Genomic DNA, 18,002 nt, shown 5'->3' with positions numbered 1-18,002 from the left:
CTTTTTCCTCTTTAATAGAGCATCAGTCTACTGATTTAAGAATGTACTTTTCCTGCATGGATTATTTATATTAATTTCGTAGGAATGGTTTGATAAGTCTTTCAAGTTGACATCATTAAAAATGTGAAAGAAAAAAAAAGAATATAAAAGAAAAAAGGTATTGCCAGTATCTTCATTTAGTCTAAAAAAATCTTTCTCACCCGCCTATTGAGAGCAGTTTTGCTACCAAGCTTGGTCATGTCTCCAAGACTGTTCTGAGAAACTCTCCTGTCGACTTCTTCATGTAATCCTACAGAATGGAAAACAAAAGGCAGGTATTTTCTCCATTCATACGCATTTGACTGATCTATAAAATAACATTAATGTTCTGTCAATTATTTAAACAGTTTGTTCCAAAACCCAGATTTTTGGAACATTAGTTTTTAACTTTCATATCATCCTCCAGCATAACCTTACCTGCACTATCTGTATAAGGAATATCTCCATTGGTTGTCGAAGCTACCATCAGTTTTTTTGCATTACTAAGCCCTCGGCTGTTCAGAAAAACAGGCAAATGGACTATGTTTCTCATGTAATCATGTCCATTTATGTTTGAATCGCGTAGAACACTGTTGAGATTCTGGTTAATAGCCTTTATAATAATGTGTGGGTCACTTGCAAAAATAGCAATAAATGGGCCTTTTGAAAATAAGACTCTCACCTGTAAAAAAAAGTAGACAGCACACCTTGTTAATAATAATTCATAATAGCAACTATGGATCATTTGAACATCTGACTCAACATTTTATATTCATTCTGTTCAAGTTATAAACTTGATAGGACAAGAGACGTATAGAGATGTCAGTTTCTTCAGTGTGAGATATCTAATGTTAGGAACTTAGCCATAATTAGAAGTAAGCATACTTGACAAATTAGCAGTAGTAGTCACAGTGGAAGCTGGAAGCGATCACCAAGAAGATAACATGCAGTAATGTCCCAGCACCCCCAAATATTTAGCATTTAAGTATTTCATCTAAAGTACTTCAAAAGTAAGTATCAAAAAGCTCTCTAAACATTGTAAGTTTGTTTCAACAGGATATTAATTTCCAGTAATTTACATCTGATTACTTAAAAACTTTTCAAAAGTATTAACATGTGCAGTCTTACTGGGAATTAATTTTCAACTTTTAAAACTCATTACTCTTAGTATTACAGTTATGTTGATGTACACAAATGTTAAAAGACTACAACACACAGACTCCATATACATGCCTTTTTTCTACAGAAAATACATAATAACTGTAAAGTATTTAAGCTCATCTATGGAAAAGATCATCTTTATAAAATGATCCCACTCACAGTATCGAGCATCTGTAAAACTTTGTCCTGTTCACAAGCATCCAATCCATCAATAATTACAACAAGCCTTGTCTGGTTCTGAGTAAAGCTGTCAATGGTTTTTGCCATTTTGGCCATCAGTTCCACTTCACATTTCAAAACCTATAAAAATGAAAAGCAAAGAAGGAAGAGACATCTCTATGATACTTAAAACTCAAACAAATGCATATAATTCCTTTTGCAGATTGTTACTTGTTCCAAAAATACTTACATAAGATTTCAAAAATAAACACTTATAAATACCCAAAGTGAAAGTCCTAAAATGTCAGTTCCAAAATTTTAATTTCCTATTTGCACAAAAACATACAGCAGAACCACATATTCCACTTTAATGTAACAAACTATCCCTATTTAAATTCCATTACAAGATTATTTAAAAAGAAAGTAGTATTTATGCACTTTAAATCAGTATTTCAAGAGTAGACAAAAAAGTATTCGTAGCTTCAGCTAATCCTCAAAAATTACTTTGTAGAAAATGTACACTAAAATTTATCTGCCTTCCAGCTAAGGAATTATGTTGTTACTCTAATGCTCTGTCACACCCTTTCAAGAAATCTTCAGATTGCATATCCTAAGTTTTCCAACATTAAGTTACACATTTAAAGACTACCCTTAATATAGAAACAAAGGTGGAATTCACCTGCCCTAATTTCAACAACTAACAGGTAGACATTAAAATCTGATCTATTCACCACTACATTCATCTTGAATGTGTACATTAAGATGACAGAAGCCATATAAATAACTCTCTGGAAACATCCACTTCTCTCCTTTGATTGCAAAGGGTGAATCTAAGTACTAAATGGCTAAAGTTATGCCAGATAAATACCACTAGAAAAACAATTGTCAAGAAAAACAGTAGCAATACACAAATAAGGTATTCTGTGCTACAAAAATATTTGCACAACATATTGTTATACAATGTATTCGCTGTAATCTACTGAGGTAACCATCATGATGCTAAAGTTTATTTTCAAATAGGAGCATCTAGGATATTCAATGACAGCCTGATGGGTACATTTTTTATCAGTTTAGATACCACCTAGTAAAACAATAGTATTTGCTATTATTTTTCATGAAATATGTGAACTGTTTTGGAATGTTCTTTCAGTGCTATCACTCCTTTCTTAGTAAAGTGGTCTTGCAGTCAGCCAAAGTTAGGCTTGGTTTTTCACCTTTAGAGTATTTTAAAAGTTATTCTTTCTAATCTTATGGTCTAAAGCAAGCTTTTACTAAATACTGATCATTTAGAACAACTATTTTCCTAGTATCTTCCTCCCCACAAAAATAAAATTAGAAACTGACAACTTAAGACAAATTTAACATTCCAGTTTGAGCAGACATCTCATACACTAAGCATAATTACTAGTGGAACAGAAGTGTTCCCTTCAGTAAAAACTCACCCAGGCTCATTCTAATGTTGCAAGACTTGGCCTGATTAAATAAATGGTGCCCCATCTTAAGACAGCTACAGGTTTGGGTCAATGCTTTTAATGGGCAATTCATATAAATGCTTACCTTCATGAACCCCTCGCTTTTCAACTTGTGAAGCTTGGAGGCAGCATTGTGAAGACGTTTTCTTTGAGAATTCAAAACTGAATCCATCACTTGCCACCACGTGCGACAATTCAAGATAAAGGCCAAACCAACAACGCAGGTAACTGATATAAGAACAACATTCACTGTCATGTTGGCTGGTTCTACGTTAAAAATTGCCAGCAGGGCAATCGCAGAAACAACGCAAGACAATATGAACAGGAAAATCACAAAGGATGGGAGGCAACAAGTTTTCTTCCATTTCTTTTTACCTAGGAAACAAGTATTTGCAGTTAAAATGAATGTTAAAAAAAAAGTAATTACAGGTCAGTACAAAAAACTTGCATACTTCTCATAATGCACCACTTGCACAAAAGATTACTGCAGTGCTACCATCCAGTCACAAATGTGAAAAAAATTGTCTAAATTTGCCAAAATTCTTGGAAATTATAAAGCAGAAATATTCCTTTCATTTTCAGTTTATTTCCACTGTTTCAAGAAACCCACACTGGATGAAAATGATCTTTATTAAATAGATTTCATTTCAGTAGTATCACCCCTTTTGTGACATCTCTCAGTGAAGTGTATTTATGTAAGTAAATCCTGTGAAAACAGCATGCTAACTCCTCTGTCTTGAACAGAAACATGATACTTACATAATCTAATAATAATGGTGCCATTGGAGAATTAAATTAAAATTGCAAGCTACAACCCAAGACTATCCTTTTTGCATGCTAAAACATACACAAACAAGGGAGGACAGCAGTATGTAAGGTCTGGAGAGTTCACAAGGGCCTCAGAAGAGAATCTAGACCTCTTGACTTCAGTTGGATTGATAAGGCCTTAAGAGAAAGAAATACTGCAGTTGTAGCTTAGCACAGCAAAAACAATGATCAAAGAAAGAGCTTTTTTTCCAAAGTAGTGGCCTCTGCCTTTAGGATCTGTACCCATCTAGAAGATTCGCATCTTCTGTACACGTTTGTTGATAAAAAAAGAACAGAACACAGCAGTAATCTGATGCCAAATGATGACAGCTAAAAATCAGTATTTGAACTGGAACAGGAAAAATCAATCTTTAGATATGTCACGTGGAAAGAATATCCAAGGTTTATACACGGGCCGCGTATGATATTCTAGCCTGGGGTATGAGCCTGAAAGGTATTTCACATTAATGACGTATGTGACAGACAGGATTGTGATGCAGGACACAGCAACATAAATGCATAATGACAGGAGCGAGAGGCAAGAAGAGAAGAATAACAGCTCAGTTATAATTACATTCAGTTCTAGGAATTTTGAAGTAGGGATGTAAGCTTTCCTAGCTGGAAAGATAAAGACTTGGATTAGAGAGAGACTTGGGAATCATCGACAATGAAATGGCAATTGAATGGGCTTCTCTGCCAGTTTACTGACATAACAAAAATTAAAGATACAGGAGACTTAAAAAGAAACCTACATGGAATTTCTAGGAATATCTAGAGACAAGAAACCTACGAACCTAGACCTACAAATACCTAGAGACAAGGAGAAGATATGCAAGATCATAAAATAGATACAATAATTAACCCACCCACACACAATTAGATAATTAGGAAGAGCACAAGAAGGCAACAGAACCAAGGAATACAAGAGAAATGTAAGATTGCAAATGAAAGGGAAAAGATGATTACTGCAAATAATCACAAGAAGCCAGCACTACTAGTCACTGCCATTCTCAAGTCAATTTTGGGAGAAATTACAGCATCATAGAAGTTTTTTTCACTGAGGTTAAGGAGGAGAACTGCAGAATGTCTAATATGGAAAGTAAGGGTGAAAAATTCCACATATCACTTTCATAAAGAACGTTCACTGAATTTAAGAAAGAACAATGAAGACTAAGTTGTGTTCAGCACACAGCATAGTTTTTTCCACCCTCTGCAAGACAGGAGAGTCTAAACAGTTTACTTTGCTAAAGGAGACAGCACCTAACAGAGTCCTCAATTTGTAGTCAAGGTCAAAATGAAATGAGAAGGAACTGACTGAAACCGAACTCAAAGTAGAAATAAGTCATCTATGACTTGAAAGCTACCCTCAAGAACTCCCTTTCTTCACAATATCATACTCTGTTCTGCATGTTTTTTTCCAAGAAATCTACAGATGGGACAGAAGAAATAAGGTCCATTTGGATCAAGTAGGAATATTTCATCCCATCAGATCACACCAATTTATGGCTTTGGACCAACATGCTCTGTACATTTATTATTTCCAAGAATAACCAGTGGTCATTCATAAAAGCTCTGAATTAAAATGTAATAAACTAAATAATAAACTAAAGGCGGCTCCGGGGAGATCTAATTGCAGCTTACCAGTACCTGAAGGGGCCTACAGGAAAGATGGTGAGGGACTGTTTGTCAGGGAGTGTAGTGACAGGACAAGGGGGAATGGGTTTACGCTGAAGGAGGGTCGATTTAGATGAGATGTTAGAAAGAAATTCTTTACTGTTGGAATGGTGAGGCACTGGAACAGGTTGCCCAGAGAAGCTGTGGATGCCCCCTCCCTGGAAGTGTTTAAGACCAGGTTGGATGGGGCTTTGGGCAACCTGGTCCAGTGGAAGGTGTCCCTGCCCACAGCAGGGGGGTTGGAACTAAATGATCTTTGAGGTCCCTTCCAACCCTAACCATTCTATGATTCTATGAAATGGAAACTTCTTTTAGCAATATACAAAAGTATACTTTTTCCTTTATTTGACTCAGACACAATGACTTAACTGCTATGGAAAAATACCACACTGCATCTAAAAGGACATAATATATATAAATATACACGCATTTCCATGTACATTTCTAAAAACTATACTTCACAGAAGATACTCCTTTATGATATTAATAAAATCAAGATGAGCAAAAAAAACCAGGGCATTTTTCTCTCCAATACAAAGAGTTTCCCCTTCTGTACGAATTTCTGCATGGCTACAACAGTTTCTAAAAAGAGCTTACAATGTGAGAACAGAACCCCTGATAACAGTACATTCAGATGGAATAATCGGAAATGTCATTCAGGTAATAAAAACCTTGTGTATCTTCTGTCTTGAAAACTCGAAATAGCCTTGTTGCTAAGAAACCAAATTCCCTTTCACATGCATCAGAGAGGGTAGCAATCATCTCAGCCAATGAGGTTTCTCCACCTACACTGGACAGTCTATTGTAGTCCGTAAACAAAAATCTGAAAGAGAAAAAACACATGTATTTTGTATACTTTAGAAAACTTTAAATATTTTCTGGCAACCAAAACAAAAATTTTCCTGCATCTCTGCAGCTAAATGTTTTTTCAAGTGGCACAAAACGTAAAATACTTAAATACGTAATTTTTCTTAAACTCTACATGGAATTTTAGTATTTATTTCTTTATTTCTTCTCCTGTTATCAACCTCTTCTTTGCCTCACTTCCTATTCTAAAACTTGCTTCTTAAAAAGATAAATGATCACATCACTAAGGGCACCTTAGATAGCAGTAAAAACATAAAAATATCTTTATGATGTCAAAACATAATATTGACAAGTATTTTAAAAATTACATTGTGAGCTATTTGCAAATATTTATGGAGGATTAAAAAAAATACAGAAGAACAAGATCACATAAGAGCACCATGAGGCTAAAATACAAGTCTGTAAACAATAGGAGTAAACAAAATTACAAAATGCATGGCATCATTTTTTTTGCTTTCAGGTAAACTAGAAGCTTACAGGAAAAAAATAAGGGAGAAGGAAAAAAAGAAAAGAAAAAACTCAAAATAATCGTAACAGAAGTAATCAGTGAAACAAGCATTAGACATAATACACAGCAAGCTATACCAGAAAATTAAATTCTTATTTTGTCTGTTGTAAATCTTTATTAGTATGATAGTCAAAAGTCAAAACCTCAATACTAAAAAGCATTAGCTTTCACCGACTTTGACACAGAGTTTTTCTTGAAAACACTATCATCATCTTCACACTGAACAATGTAACTACATGATCTTCTAGGGCTATTGTTTTTCAACAGCTTTTCATAGGAAGATAAACATGCACATTAACATGCAGTTTGAAAAGTATCCAAGTGAATCTGAATTATTCATTCAGGAGTAAATAAATGTAAATAAAAGAGTAAACTAACCTGACAGGTAAAGCTTTAGTGGTTTGCTCTGGTAATTCTGGTGGGTTCACAAACATGAGTTTGAGAAGCAACTCTAAATATCCAATATGTCTTGCCAACCTTGCACTTAACACCCAGGCCCAGTTCCAGCTCTCACCTTCTCTTCGGCCTCCAAAGTAAATTACAGCTAAAATACGAAATATTAAACCAGATGTTATGTCTACGTTTCAGTCAGTGTTCACAACTGAAAGAACAATGAAATTTGAACAGATAAGGCATGGAGTTGTGTAAAAGGAGTTGAATGAATTTTTAACAGTTATGGCTAAAAATGAGAACAGTAACATAATGACGTTAATATACAAAATTCTTCTTTGTTTTCAAGAACGTCCTCTCACAAATTACATGCAAAACACAAGGAAAGGGTCTGAAGGGGTCCTATTTTCTACAAAAACATCTGGTATTTTTGCTGAATCACAAAGCATGTCTACACAACAATACTGAATTCCAAAACCAGATCAAAACCTTCACAAACTTCATATAAGACTTACTAAAGAAAATGTAGAGAACTGCTAACAAGCTGAGCGACACCGCTATTCCAAGCTTTGCATCCACTGTGAAAGCGAGCAATAAACCCAAACCTCCACACAGCAAAAGTGTGAGGAATACAATAAGCCAGGAGAACTGAAACAGAGGTTCAATCTGCTGTCCTGCGAAAGTCTTCATTTCATCTAAAACAAAAAGACAAAGACCTGTTAGCATGTTAAATCATTTTAGAACAGAAAGCAAAAAAGGCATTATAATAATAATCTTTGAAAAGAAACACTTTTTCACTAGACTGTATAACTTTTCCTTGTTATTGATCCAAAAAAAAGATGATGCTTCAATTCTTCTACAAACATTAGTACAAAACCCAAAGTTTTCATCCATGCAATGAATTCAACCATTTAATTACATAATACTTACACTGTTTGCTGCAGATTTTTCTACTTTTATTATTTTTTATTAATATTAATTTAATTTTTATTAATTTAATGGCATATTAAAAGTCCTCCTTCAAAAGTTTAAAACATATTTTATGACACCAAGGAAAATAAATCCGCCATATCTGTGAACCCCCCCCCCAAAAAACAAACAAAAAACACCCCCACACCCCTAAACCTCCATCATTGCAACCTACACCACGTTGCTCAAATAGTCAGATATAACAGTACAATGTAAAGGCTTCAGTATTTATTTCTGCTTGTTGATCCATATTTACTAAAACAGGAATTCCTGAAGAAGCTTATTTATGGTATACTGAACAAGAAACATTAAATACACAACCCAGAATAAAAAGATGAATGAGGAACAGGAAGAAAATATTGAAAAAGTGGTTTAAAAATGTAAGAGCTCATCTACAATAAAAATCACCATCAAAAATGCACACCGCTTTTTGTTTATGACATGGGGCATGAGGCTAACAAAAGGAACAGAGACTCCATTTTGACATGGAAGCTTTTAAAAACACAGAAATCACAGAAAGTAAGAAACATCAAGACTGGTAAAAGTATTTTGAATTGTACTGAAACATCTCAGAAAAACATCCTTTGTTAGAAAAAGCTAAAACTGTATAATAAGATGCCTATTCCCACTGCAAAAAATATTGACTGTCTTCATATACTGCATTTGCCTTCCTGTCACTTCAGAAAGTTCAAAAAGCTCAAAGTAAATAACGGGAAAGAGGAAGAAAACTAGATACAGAGAAAATACACTGCAGAGTAAAAATACTAATAGCCTGGAATTTGTTCTTAAACTTCAAAAAAAAAAAAAAAAAAAAAAAAAGAGAGACACATAGGAGGCACAATAAATAAATACTGCAGTAAAAAAGGTCTGAACCTGATTTGACACACAAACACCCCCAGCAAGGTATATTTCAGCAGTACCTAAAATGTAGATTCACTGCTGCAGGAAATCCACAAGACAATAGACAGCAGCACTTAAAGACTGTCTTGACATCGTACAAATGAACAAAGCAACCTATGGATTAACTCGCCACACTAAAAATTAAATCCTTCCATTATGGAAACAGAGACTGGATATCATATTACACAGACCAACGGCTGTTGCAAAAACTAGTAACTCCCACGTGATGCTTTTCATAGACAGATTTCAACTTACAGTAAAGGCTAAATCAACTTTTACCTTCCAGTTTCTTGAGCAGGAAAGATTTGCCACTTCCCCACTGTGCATATAAGCCTACACAGATAGGTGGTTGCATGGTTGGTTCACTCAGAATATCAGCCAAAGCACTGCTGTACAGATCGTATCCCAGCATGTCACCGTCCGATTCCGTGGGAGACAAGTGTCCTGTAGTATGAATATTATGTTACAGAACTTTGCTTTAAGAAATCTCTTCAATATGACAATTTTCATACATAAATTGTGGCAGGTTCACCTATAGTTGTACATATACTCCCATATAATAGCTGTTATTGGTACATTCTTGTTCAAAGTCATTTTAAATCATTCACATAAATGTTATGTAATTACCATTAGAGTTTACCACAAAAGACTAAAACAAAATCCCAAATCACGTGAAGTCAAAGAAAATAATTCCTACGCAAGCAAGATCTAATTAAAACCAAAATGAGCAACAGAAGTTGCACAGCATCCAATGTCAAAAGTCGAAAATAAAAAGTACATTTAACCTTTGTTAGGCTTTTAGAATGATGACTTTTTTTGCCAACTGATTTTTTTAAAGCTCTCCCATTAGTTGCAACATAAAAAAAAAAATCTAACTACCATTTTTAATACAGAATTGAATAAACTGGATTCTCAATAGACAAGGAAAAAATAAAGTAAAATTAAATACTTAAACTTACTGGCTCCAAATATCTGTGTTAAAATACTCTTCTGGTGGCTACAGTCAATGTTGTAAGGCGTTTCTCCTGTTTTATTGGGTCTATAAAGCAATCTACCATCTTTTGGATTTCTTAAAAGTAATTCAGCAAGTTTACGGCTTCTTCCACGAATGGCGATATGAAGTGGAGTATCTCCTTTCTGCAATTAAGTGAAAAACTAGTAATATCTAACATTAATTTCTAAGATCATGAACAGACCATATGTTCCACACTGTTTCAGATGCGTTATTTACTTGAAATACATCTTAAGGTATTCTTAACGGCATTAATTCCTTACAGGAAGCATTTTTTCCTCTCAAAAAAGCATTACAAAAGTTTCAGAAAAGACATGTGAAATGGTAGTTCTTATGCTAATCTAAGGCACTATCTTATTCCTTAAACTTTTATAATAATATCTTAAGGTTCATGAAAACTGTAGTCTACTAACATGAAAACAGGTGTCCACTAACAAATTTAGAGACTTTTTTGGAACAAGAGATATTGCTTGTTAAAATTATTTCAATGTCTGCTCAGACTTCTCCAAAAAGCTTTCCGGTGAAAGTTTCTTATCACCTGAAATCCACATTATTACTTATTTGCCCTAAATACAATACTAAGAGGTTAAAAAAGTATCAAATAAATGTTCCTGTATTTGAAATGTTTATAGTCAAAGTAGGTAATGCATAAGGACAGCAACAAACCGTTACATCTGTCCTTGGCATTGCTTAGTTTAATGTTTATTATTCAAAAACAAATATCAGTGACAAATAAAAACCATTCTCTATGCTCTTTTTCAAGTGTATTAAAAATTAGTATTCTTATCTGTGAAATTTTTATTCCTGATCTGGAATTTTTTATTTTCATATTACTAAAAGTACCCTAATACAAACAAAAAAAATCAATACGTTAATAGTAGGAATTTATTTATATTTAAGTATTATGGTCTATTTAATTATTAAGCATATGGGAAGCCCTCTTGCTGTATTAGCCTTGACAGCTCACCACATTTACTAAAATAGATGAAAAAAGTATTCTTTACCTTGTCTACAGCAGACACCTTAGCTCCTTTATCCAGAAGAAGCTCTACTATTTCAATATTTCTCATCTTGGTTGCCTTTATAAGTGGTGTTTCTCCGTCCTAAAAGGCAAAAGTAGGCATAATAAAAAGATCTTCTCTGTACACTCAAAACCAAGCAAAAACTAGTGACAGTGTAACAAATTAAATCCCAAACTTTTAAGAGAATTTTTAAATGAAATATGTTACTGTGCAAGTAACAACACTTCAGCGCATGTGTTATTGAAAAAGTATCACAGATCCTGTATTCTAGATTGATTAGAATCACAGAACAAAATAAATTTCTGTTAATAACAGTGTCAAACAAAGAAAGACAAGATTCAGATATAATACAAGATATTTGAAAAGAGACTCATAGGAGAGGTAATTCACCGCTGTACATACTACTTCCTCTTTTTTTTTTTTTTTTCATTCCTGCACATGCAATAAATGGTGGTCTAAACTTTCATGCTTAGTAATATCAGAAACCTCCTTCCTCAGTTTGCAGTAGCACCTGCTCTGTACTCGTTGTTGCTGGTCATGTCAATGGTGTTGAGGTAAAGTATCCACACTTTCCCTGCTATGAGTTTTAGTAGTAGGTGATGTTTATCAACACAGGGGACATTACCATTGCTGAAAAAAATTCTGTATTTCAGAAGAAATTTTTGTTTTGTTTTTTACAGTGTGCAAGGTAACAACACGTCACAAAAAATGAGTTTGGTATTACGATGTTAACGTCACATAAGAGTTGAGAAAAGATGTTAAACAAAGCAATTAAATTAAAATTCTAATCCTTACCTTTGTACATGTTTCAGTATCAGGGTTGCATTGCAAGATATCCCTTACCATTGTAGCATTTCCTTTCTCAACTGCCCAATATAAAGCAGTTTTATTATCCTGAAAAAAAGAGAGTATTAAATGGTAACAGTACTTTCATTCAGTTGGATTAATTTCAAAAACTGTATACAAAGTACAACCACTATATTGAAAACAGCATAAAATACAGCAAATTTTAGCACAGCTTAGGGCAAAGGGAAACGTCACCAAATCTAATTGGCATGCCAGTAGAACTTTGGCGGGGTTGGGGGGGGAATGGAAATCTGGCTAGAGAACACAAGTCTATTTTAAAAACCCATGCAAAATATACTAAGAGCTTTAACAATCCAAGCAGATTCAACCTGTCTTGAAAGAGTTTCCAAAACTATCTGTGAATATGCAGTTGCAACTCAAATATACAAGTTTTCTTTGAAATAAAACAACTTTTTACAGACTGTTGTATTTTTTTATCCCTACTATATAAGTTATTTTTCTCTGTGGCTTTAAAAAAAAAAAATTTCTTTCCTATTAAAACATGGAAGTGCAAACCACTTCTGGGACTTTAAAACAAGTTTCCATTTTGTTCTCAATGGTACAGTATAGCCTAATAAAACTGTTGAACTGGTTGGCTAGCCTAAAAACAGCCCATGCAAGCTGCAAAACTATAGAAGTAGATGGACATGAATGTCAACACAAAGTACCGGAATGCAGATCACTACATTGCATCAATGAACCATGGGGAATGGTTGATAGTTGCGAACCTGCTTGTGTGATCTTCCCCCCCTCCAGCAATGCACGCAATCCCCGGAAGTTTCCATGCCTGCACTCTTTCTGCAGCCTAGCGACTGCACCAAAACTCTTTCTGTTTGATGCACACTTTTGTAGAAACATGTAAGAAAAGCCTCTGAACACAGATCCGTATCTAAGCAGGAATGTCAAAGTCCCCCCTGCAGCCTTCTCCCTTGCTCGCTTCTTTCATTTGCAGCTCTTCCTCTCCCCACTCATGGGCTTCACAGCAAACTGAGTTTAAAGTCTTTCTCAACAGTTTAACAAGCCTGGTCATCAAGATTTCTTTCCTCTCTGGTCACCTGTATTTCATGTCCTCTGTCCTTCAGTCAAGTGGCTTCCAACAAGACACCAGCCTGAGGAAGCTGGCTCCTCGCTAAGCAACATCAGCTGCACAGCTAGGCACCAGTCTGCCAGATACTCTCAGCTGGGCCCTTTCCTCCTTACCAGAAGGGCTGAGGAGAACACCACCTGAGCCCCACCATTGCCCCAACACTCGCTCCCAGAGCCCTGTAGTTACATTTTATCTGCTCAAGGTCTCCGCTGACTACTGTCCATATGACTGAATAAGCAGCAAGGAACACAGTTGCTGGAAGCCTGGACAAGACTCAGCAATCTTTCTGGAACATCACAGATTTGGGCAGGCAGCAAATGTCCCCAGAACAGGTCTGGCTGGCAGACAGGTGCTGCAGTGATCAACAGCAGGGGAGTTGCTAAACACTAGCACTTAACACTGATTTTGATACTGCTGGTCCTATCTGAAGATTTGAAATGCATGGCCAGAGTCTTCCTCTGATGGTACTCACTCCTGCTGTGTCAACAAGGCCACAAATTATTCCCTAGATTAACCACAGCAAATGGCTCCACAGACACTCTCACGCTGCCAGAAGTCACAAGCTTCCCCGTCCCTGAGAAGGCTGGGTCCTCTTGCTGTTCCTGTATTGCCTTGGTCATGTCAAGACATTTGAAAAGATCCAGATTTTCAGACCCATGTCAGCAAGAAGCTGAGACACACGATTCCAGGTTTCCAATAGCAGGTTAGAGGAAGAGATCCAAACACTACTTCTTCTCCAAACTAAAAGCTTCTTGGCTTCTCAAAGAGGCCCTGCATGAATCTTTGCAGCTCTCAGTGACCAGTTAGTTTTGTGTTCAAACTCAGCAGAGCATATGTGCCTACCAGCGGAGTGATTTGAATAGCTTCGAGCAAAAGCAAGTTGAACGTAACAATATAAACAAGTACCATGCTGAGTAAGAGAGCTTTTCAGTAGAAGAATAAAAACAATAACTTAGTCAAAGGACAAAAAAAGAAAGAAAGAAGGTGTAGGTAGAAAACACGGAAATCACTGACAACACTGCTTAACACAAGAAAGGAAGTTAGTGAAGGAGACAAGAACCAACCAAGCACAGCGACAGAACTGCACTGATAGTATCTAAGGTGTATTGTATTTCAATATATTGGTCTTAAATTCAAAATAATAAGTATTAAAATTGTAATTAAAATAATATTAAGGGAGTTTTAAAGTATTTTGTTATTTTAAATCTGTTCAGTAGCGTAGATGAACTTCAAATTTACATCTTTTGCTTTTCAGCTACTATACAAATTAACTGAAAAAACCTACTGCTTAACAAGTCATTACAATTACATACATCTTATATCTTAAAAACTGCACAGCAACATGATGTATTTTTAAGGTCTGATGGGAATCAATTTCCTACAGAGTAGATTGAGCAAGTTTTTAAAGCCCTGTTTTCAGAAACACAGTATTATCGTTTGGTATTCAAATTCACATCCTATTTAAGAACTACTCTGACATTTACATTGTTGTACTTACCTGGCCTCTGATGTCTATATCAGCATATTTATGGAGCAGGGCCCTCACAATTTCAACATGACCTCCTCTAACAGCCCCAATCAGCACTGTATCTCCACTCTAGAAAAATTGTGAAAGAATATCAAAGATGAATTAATACTGTTTAGCAAAAAGAAATAGAACGCAGAATAAATTATAGCCTCAAAATATATATTATGCCTACTTACATTAAGAAATCTGCACTCATTTTAAAGATAGATATGAAAACCAGTTCTATCTCTGCAAAAACCGTGTATATAGAAGAAAAAATTCAGGACTCCATTTTTTTGTATTTTTTGACAAAGAGATGAAATATTATATATTTATTGCAAAACAAACATCCCAAAAATAGTTCCAGCTTAAACCACTAGCCTAAAAAATAACAGCACAAACTAATAATGAATATGAAAAAATCCAGCTGTTCTGTGTTCATAGGAAGACCAACCACTCACAGTAATAACCTCTTTACAATCAGACGAGTAATTACTCACAGTAATAACCTCTTTACAATCAGACAAGAACGTTGGCTGTCTCCTTTAGATGTTTCACAGCTGACAAAAGATCTTCAAGAATTTTAAAGAATTTTATCCCTTTTTTTGGTGCAGATTTGACTGCTATCCTGTTTACATACACTATGCTGTTATAAAGAAAAGAAGCAAAAGGCTGATTTTATCTCAAATTGATTAAAAGAAAAAAATATTTTGCTGTGGTAAATGGAGTTGTATATACGTAAAACAAAGTTAGAATTCTGCTTAAGGCTTCCAATTTTAACACACTTAAGGATATGTCAGAATTTCAGAAAATGAAGTCCTGAAATTACCTAATACTTCTTTTATGATGAAACAGGAAGAATAATAAAAGCATACCTAAATCACAGGTGTGGAATTCAGTTAGAAAGCTCAATAGTTGTACACCCCTATCAATCACGGTCATTACATACCTAGCTGCAAACCAAGAAATCTTCCTTACCAAAACCTACTCTAGCATCTGAAACTAAGACTACTCATTGTTTGATGTATTTTTGGAATACAGTCAGCTGTACTGAAAGCTGTAATTTATCCTTCCTAAAAGCACAGGAATGCATACAGTTGTAGAATTTTGTGACAGAAGAGGTGGGAAGGGAGATCGCAAGGTATTTTCTTAAATATTTAAAGTTTTGCTTTGATACGTGCCCGAGATCAAATTTTTTGTCACTTGCAACACTGCAGCTCAGTACGTAACCATCTGAGAAATGCACTAAGCTGACACTTGAAATACAGGAAAATGCATCCAAAAATCCCTCTAAAAAATATACAGCAAATATTAGGAGGTTTTCCTCTCTTCTCTGCAACACCAAGCAATTCAATTTAAGGATTGGGAATTCAACCTCAAAACCATATTACTGCTCTGAACTAAAATACTGACAGAGGCACCTAAGTTTAGGTATCTAACCACCTATAGCCTCAGGGGTACAGTGCTTGGCCTGCCTCTGGCACTTCAGAAAAACCTGACTATCCATAGGACACTGCAGACAGTCGTAGGCACCTATATAAGCAAAACCCTGAGTGGCTAGCAAGCAGATTCACACTCTGGTCACTGCCCATACTGCATGCCTCTACTGAACAACGCAATCGCAGCGCAGGTACACAGTGCACCTTTCAACACTGTCTTAACACAGAGCTGAAGTCTTCCCCTAATTATATGCAAGTTTCCTAGCAAAAAGCTTCACTGTAAAAGATAAAGGTAGACGCTGAATGAAACACATTCTTTTTTATAATATCATTGTTTTACAATTTTAACAGCACTACCATATGGATTAATACCTACTTGTAAAATAGCAATACATAAAAATACCCCTAGGTGGCAGAAAAATTAGAAAGTCAGAAAAATCAAGTACCCACAAATTTGCGTACACTGGTATTTAAATATATATTGTTATTACATATATATAAAACAACAATTATGATGAAAATTTACTCACTCTGTCAGGAATGTTCACATAAGTTCCAGCATCAAGAAGATCCTGCACAATTTCAGTATGCCCCTCCTTTGATGCAATCATCAAAGCTGTATTTCCATCTTTATCTGTTAAGTTTACATTTGGGTTCCTTTTCAGTATTTCTTTTACTGAGTCAGTATAGCCACCCTTCACTGCTACAATAAGTGCAGTCATAGAATTCTTTAAACAAAACCAAGAGATTTTATTGTACAGTGGATATAGCACGCATCGTTATGTCAGCAGTTTAAATAACAAAAGAACACTCACTGACATTACTTTCTTAATCATCCAAATGTTACCTCAGTTTTACGTTTTAAAGTGCACTTGCTATGTTTTTTTAAAAAAAAGAAGACAGAAATCAACTAAGTTCTACAGTAGAGAACACTTCAAATGCAAACAGTAAAGCTGAGATCAGTTTATTCTAACTCCTGAACATCACACGCATGGCAAAATAATTTTCTTGTCATACGGGAATGTAGTATTATCTGAGCACTCAGGTCTGCCAATACCACTCTCAGGGAGGACTTTTGAAGAACTTCAGAAATAATCATATGAATACCAAAAGTTGTCCTAATTTTCCACTTAAATGCTTGCCAAAATAGGGAAGGAAAAAAAAAAAAAATCAGTAAAAGTTGTGTCTTATACAACAAAAAATTAAAATCTGTTTAATTTAAAAACAATATGCATCTGAAACCTAAAAATTTCCAACTTCTGAAAAGGCACAATAGCCATTATTATTTTCAAAAGATGCCCTGTGTTTGATTTACTTTTCAAACAGCAGTGCAGAATAAGTTGTTTGACATGTCAGGCTTGAGTATAGATTGAATTTTGATAGTGTTAACCTTCAGAGAACAATAACCTAAATTAATTTATGTTCATTAAAACTTACACTTTACAGAAAAGCGTGTCAACTGTCAATCTTACTCCCTAGTTACCTAGTATTTATATTAAAAGGCACAAAGAAGTTTCAATAATCCTCACATGTAGTTTGCAGATAGCTGGAAAGTAATATACTCCAACATCAACATTTCATCTTGTTTCATGTATTTCTTGCTATTTGCATTATAAAATAAAAGGAGGACACACAGATGTATGTACCCACACCTTATCACCGGAAAACAAAGTTACTTACAGCTCCTTCTTGATCAACATCAGCTCCCATTTGCAGCAAGTATTTCACACACTCCAAATGACCTTTCCTCGCTGCCCAAACCAGTGGGGTGGTTCCATACTGCAAAAACATTTATAACATTTTATCATAGTGCTCACTGTATTTAATATCTCCTACAATCTAATATTCATCTTAAATTTTATTGCTTTAGTTTTTACAAAGACATAATTTGGTCTAGTGAATTAACACAGGCATTTAAAAAGCCATTTTAACTTTTTCTTTGTAGATGATAGCTGTAAGAATTATTTTTCTATGCAGCCTAGGATAGCAAGGTCTCCAATAGCTTAAAAAATAGAAATATGCTCCACTGAAATAGTCATCTTCAGTATACTATGAAAAAACCTCTTGCAAGTATAATGACTTACTCTAGCACACGAATTCTAATCTTACGGGCAAAACATAACAGGAGGTGTTTTTCCAATCAAAGACTCGTATTTATTTTTTT

The 18,002-nt window shown here is 35.0% G+C and overlaps 1 protein-coding gene across 4 annotated transcripts in view; it reads right to left on the bottom strand.

Annotated features, from left to right (window-relative positions):
• The window catches only part of KIDINS220 (kinase D interacting substrate 220), an 85,690-nt gene that overhangs the window by 49,883 nt on the left and 17,805 nt on the right, over positions 1 to 18,002 (bottom strand). For all 4 annotated transcript variants that reach the window (XM_054819263.1, XM_054819264.1, XM_054819265.1 and 1 more), the window contains exons 7-20: positions 17,519 to 17,617; positions 16,369 to 16,566; positions 14,391 to 14,489; positions 11,755 to 11,853; positions 10,942 to 11,040; positions 9,885 to 10,062; positions 9,205 to 9,369; positions 7,572 to 7,751; positions 7,045 to 7,210; positions 5,963 to 6,114; positions 2,896 to 3,185; positions 1,339 to 1,479; positions 457 to 700; positions 201 to 289 (exon numbers count right to left, since the gene is read on the bottom strand). In XM_054819263.1, the coding sequence (XP_054675238.1) occupies positions 201 to 289; positions 457 to 700; positions 1,339 to 1,479; positions 2,896 to 3,185; positions 5,963 to 6,114; positions 7,045 to 7,210; positions 7,572 to 7,751; positions 9,205 to 9,369; positions 9,885 to 10,062; positions 10,942 to 11,040; positions 11,755 to 11,853; positions 14,391 to 14,489; positions 16,369 to 16,566; positions 17,519 to 17,617 (2,199 nt within the window). The remainder of the gene's footprint in view (positions 1 to 200; positions 290 to 456; positions 701 to 1,338; positions 1,480 to 2,895; positions 3,186 to 5,962; positions 6,115 to 7,044; positions 7,211 to 7,571; positions 7,752 to 9,204; positions 9,370 to 9,884; positions 10,063 to 10,941; positions 11,041 to 11,754; positions 11,854 to 14,390; positions 14,490 to 16,368; positions 16,567 to 17,518; positions 17,618 to 18,002) is intronic.

The sequence above is a fragment of the Grus americana genome, chromosome 3 (genome assembly GCF_028858705.1).
Source record: "Grus americana isolate bGruAme1 chromosome 3, bGruAme1.mat, whole genome shotgun sequence".
NCBI lineage: Eukaryota > Metazoa > Chordata > Aves > Gruiformes > Gruidae > Grus > Grus americana.
The sequence above is the reverse complement of the archived record's forward strand: the minus strand, read 5'-3'. Positions and strand labels throughout refer to the sequence as shown.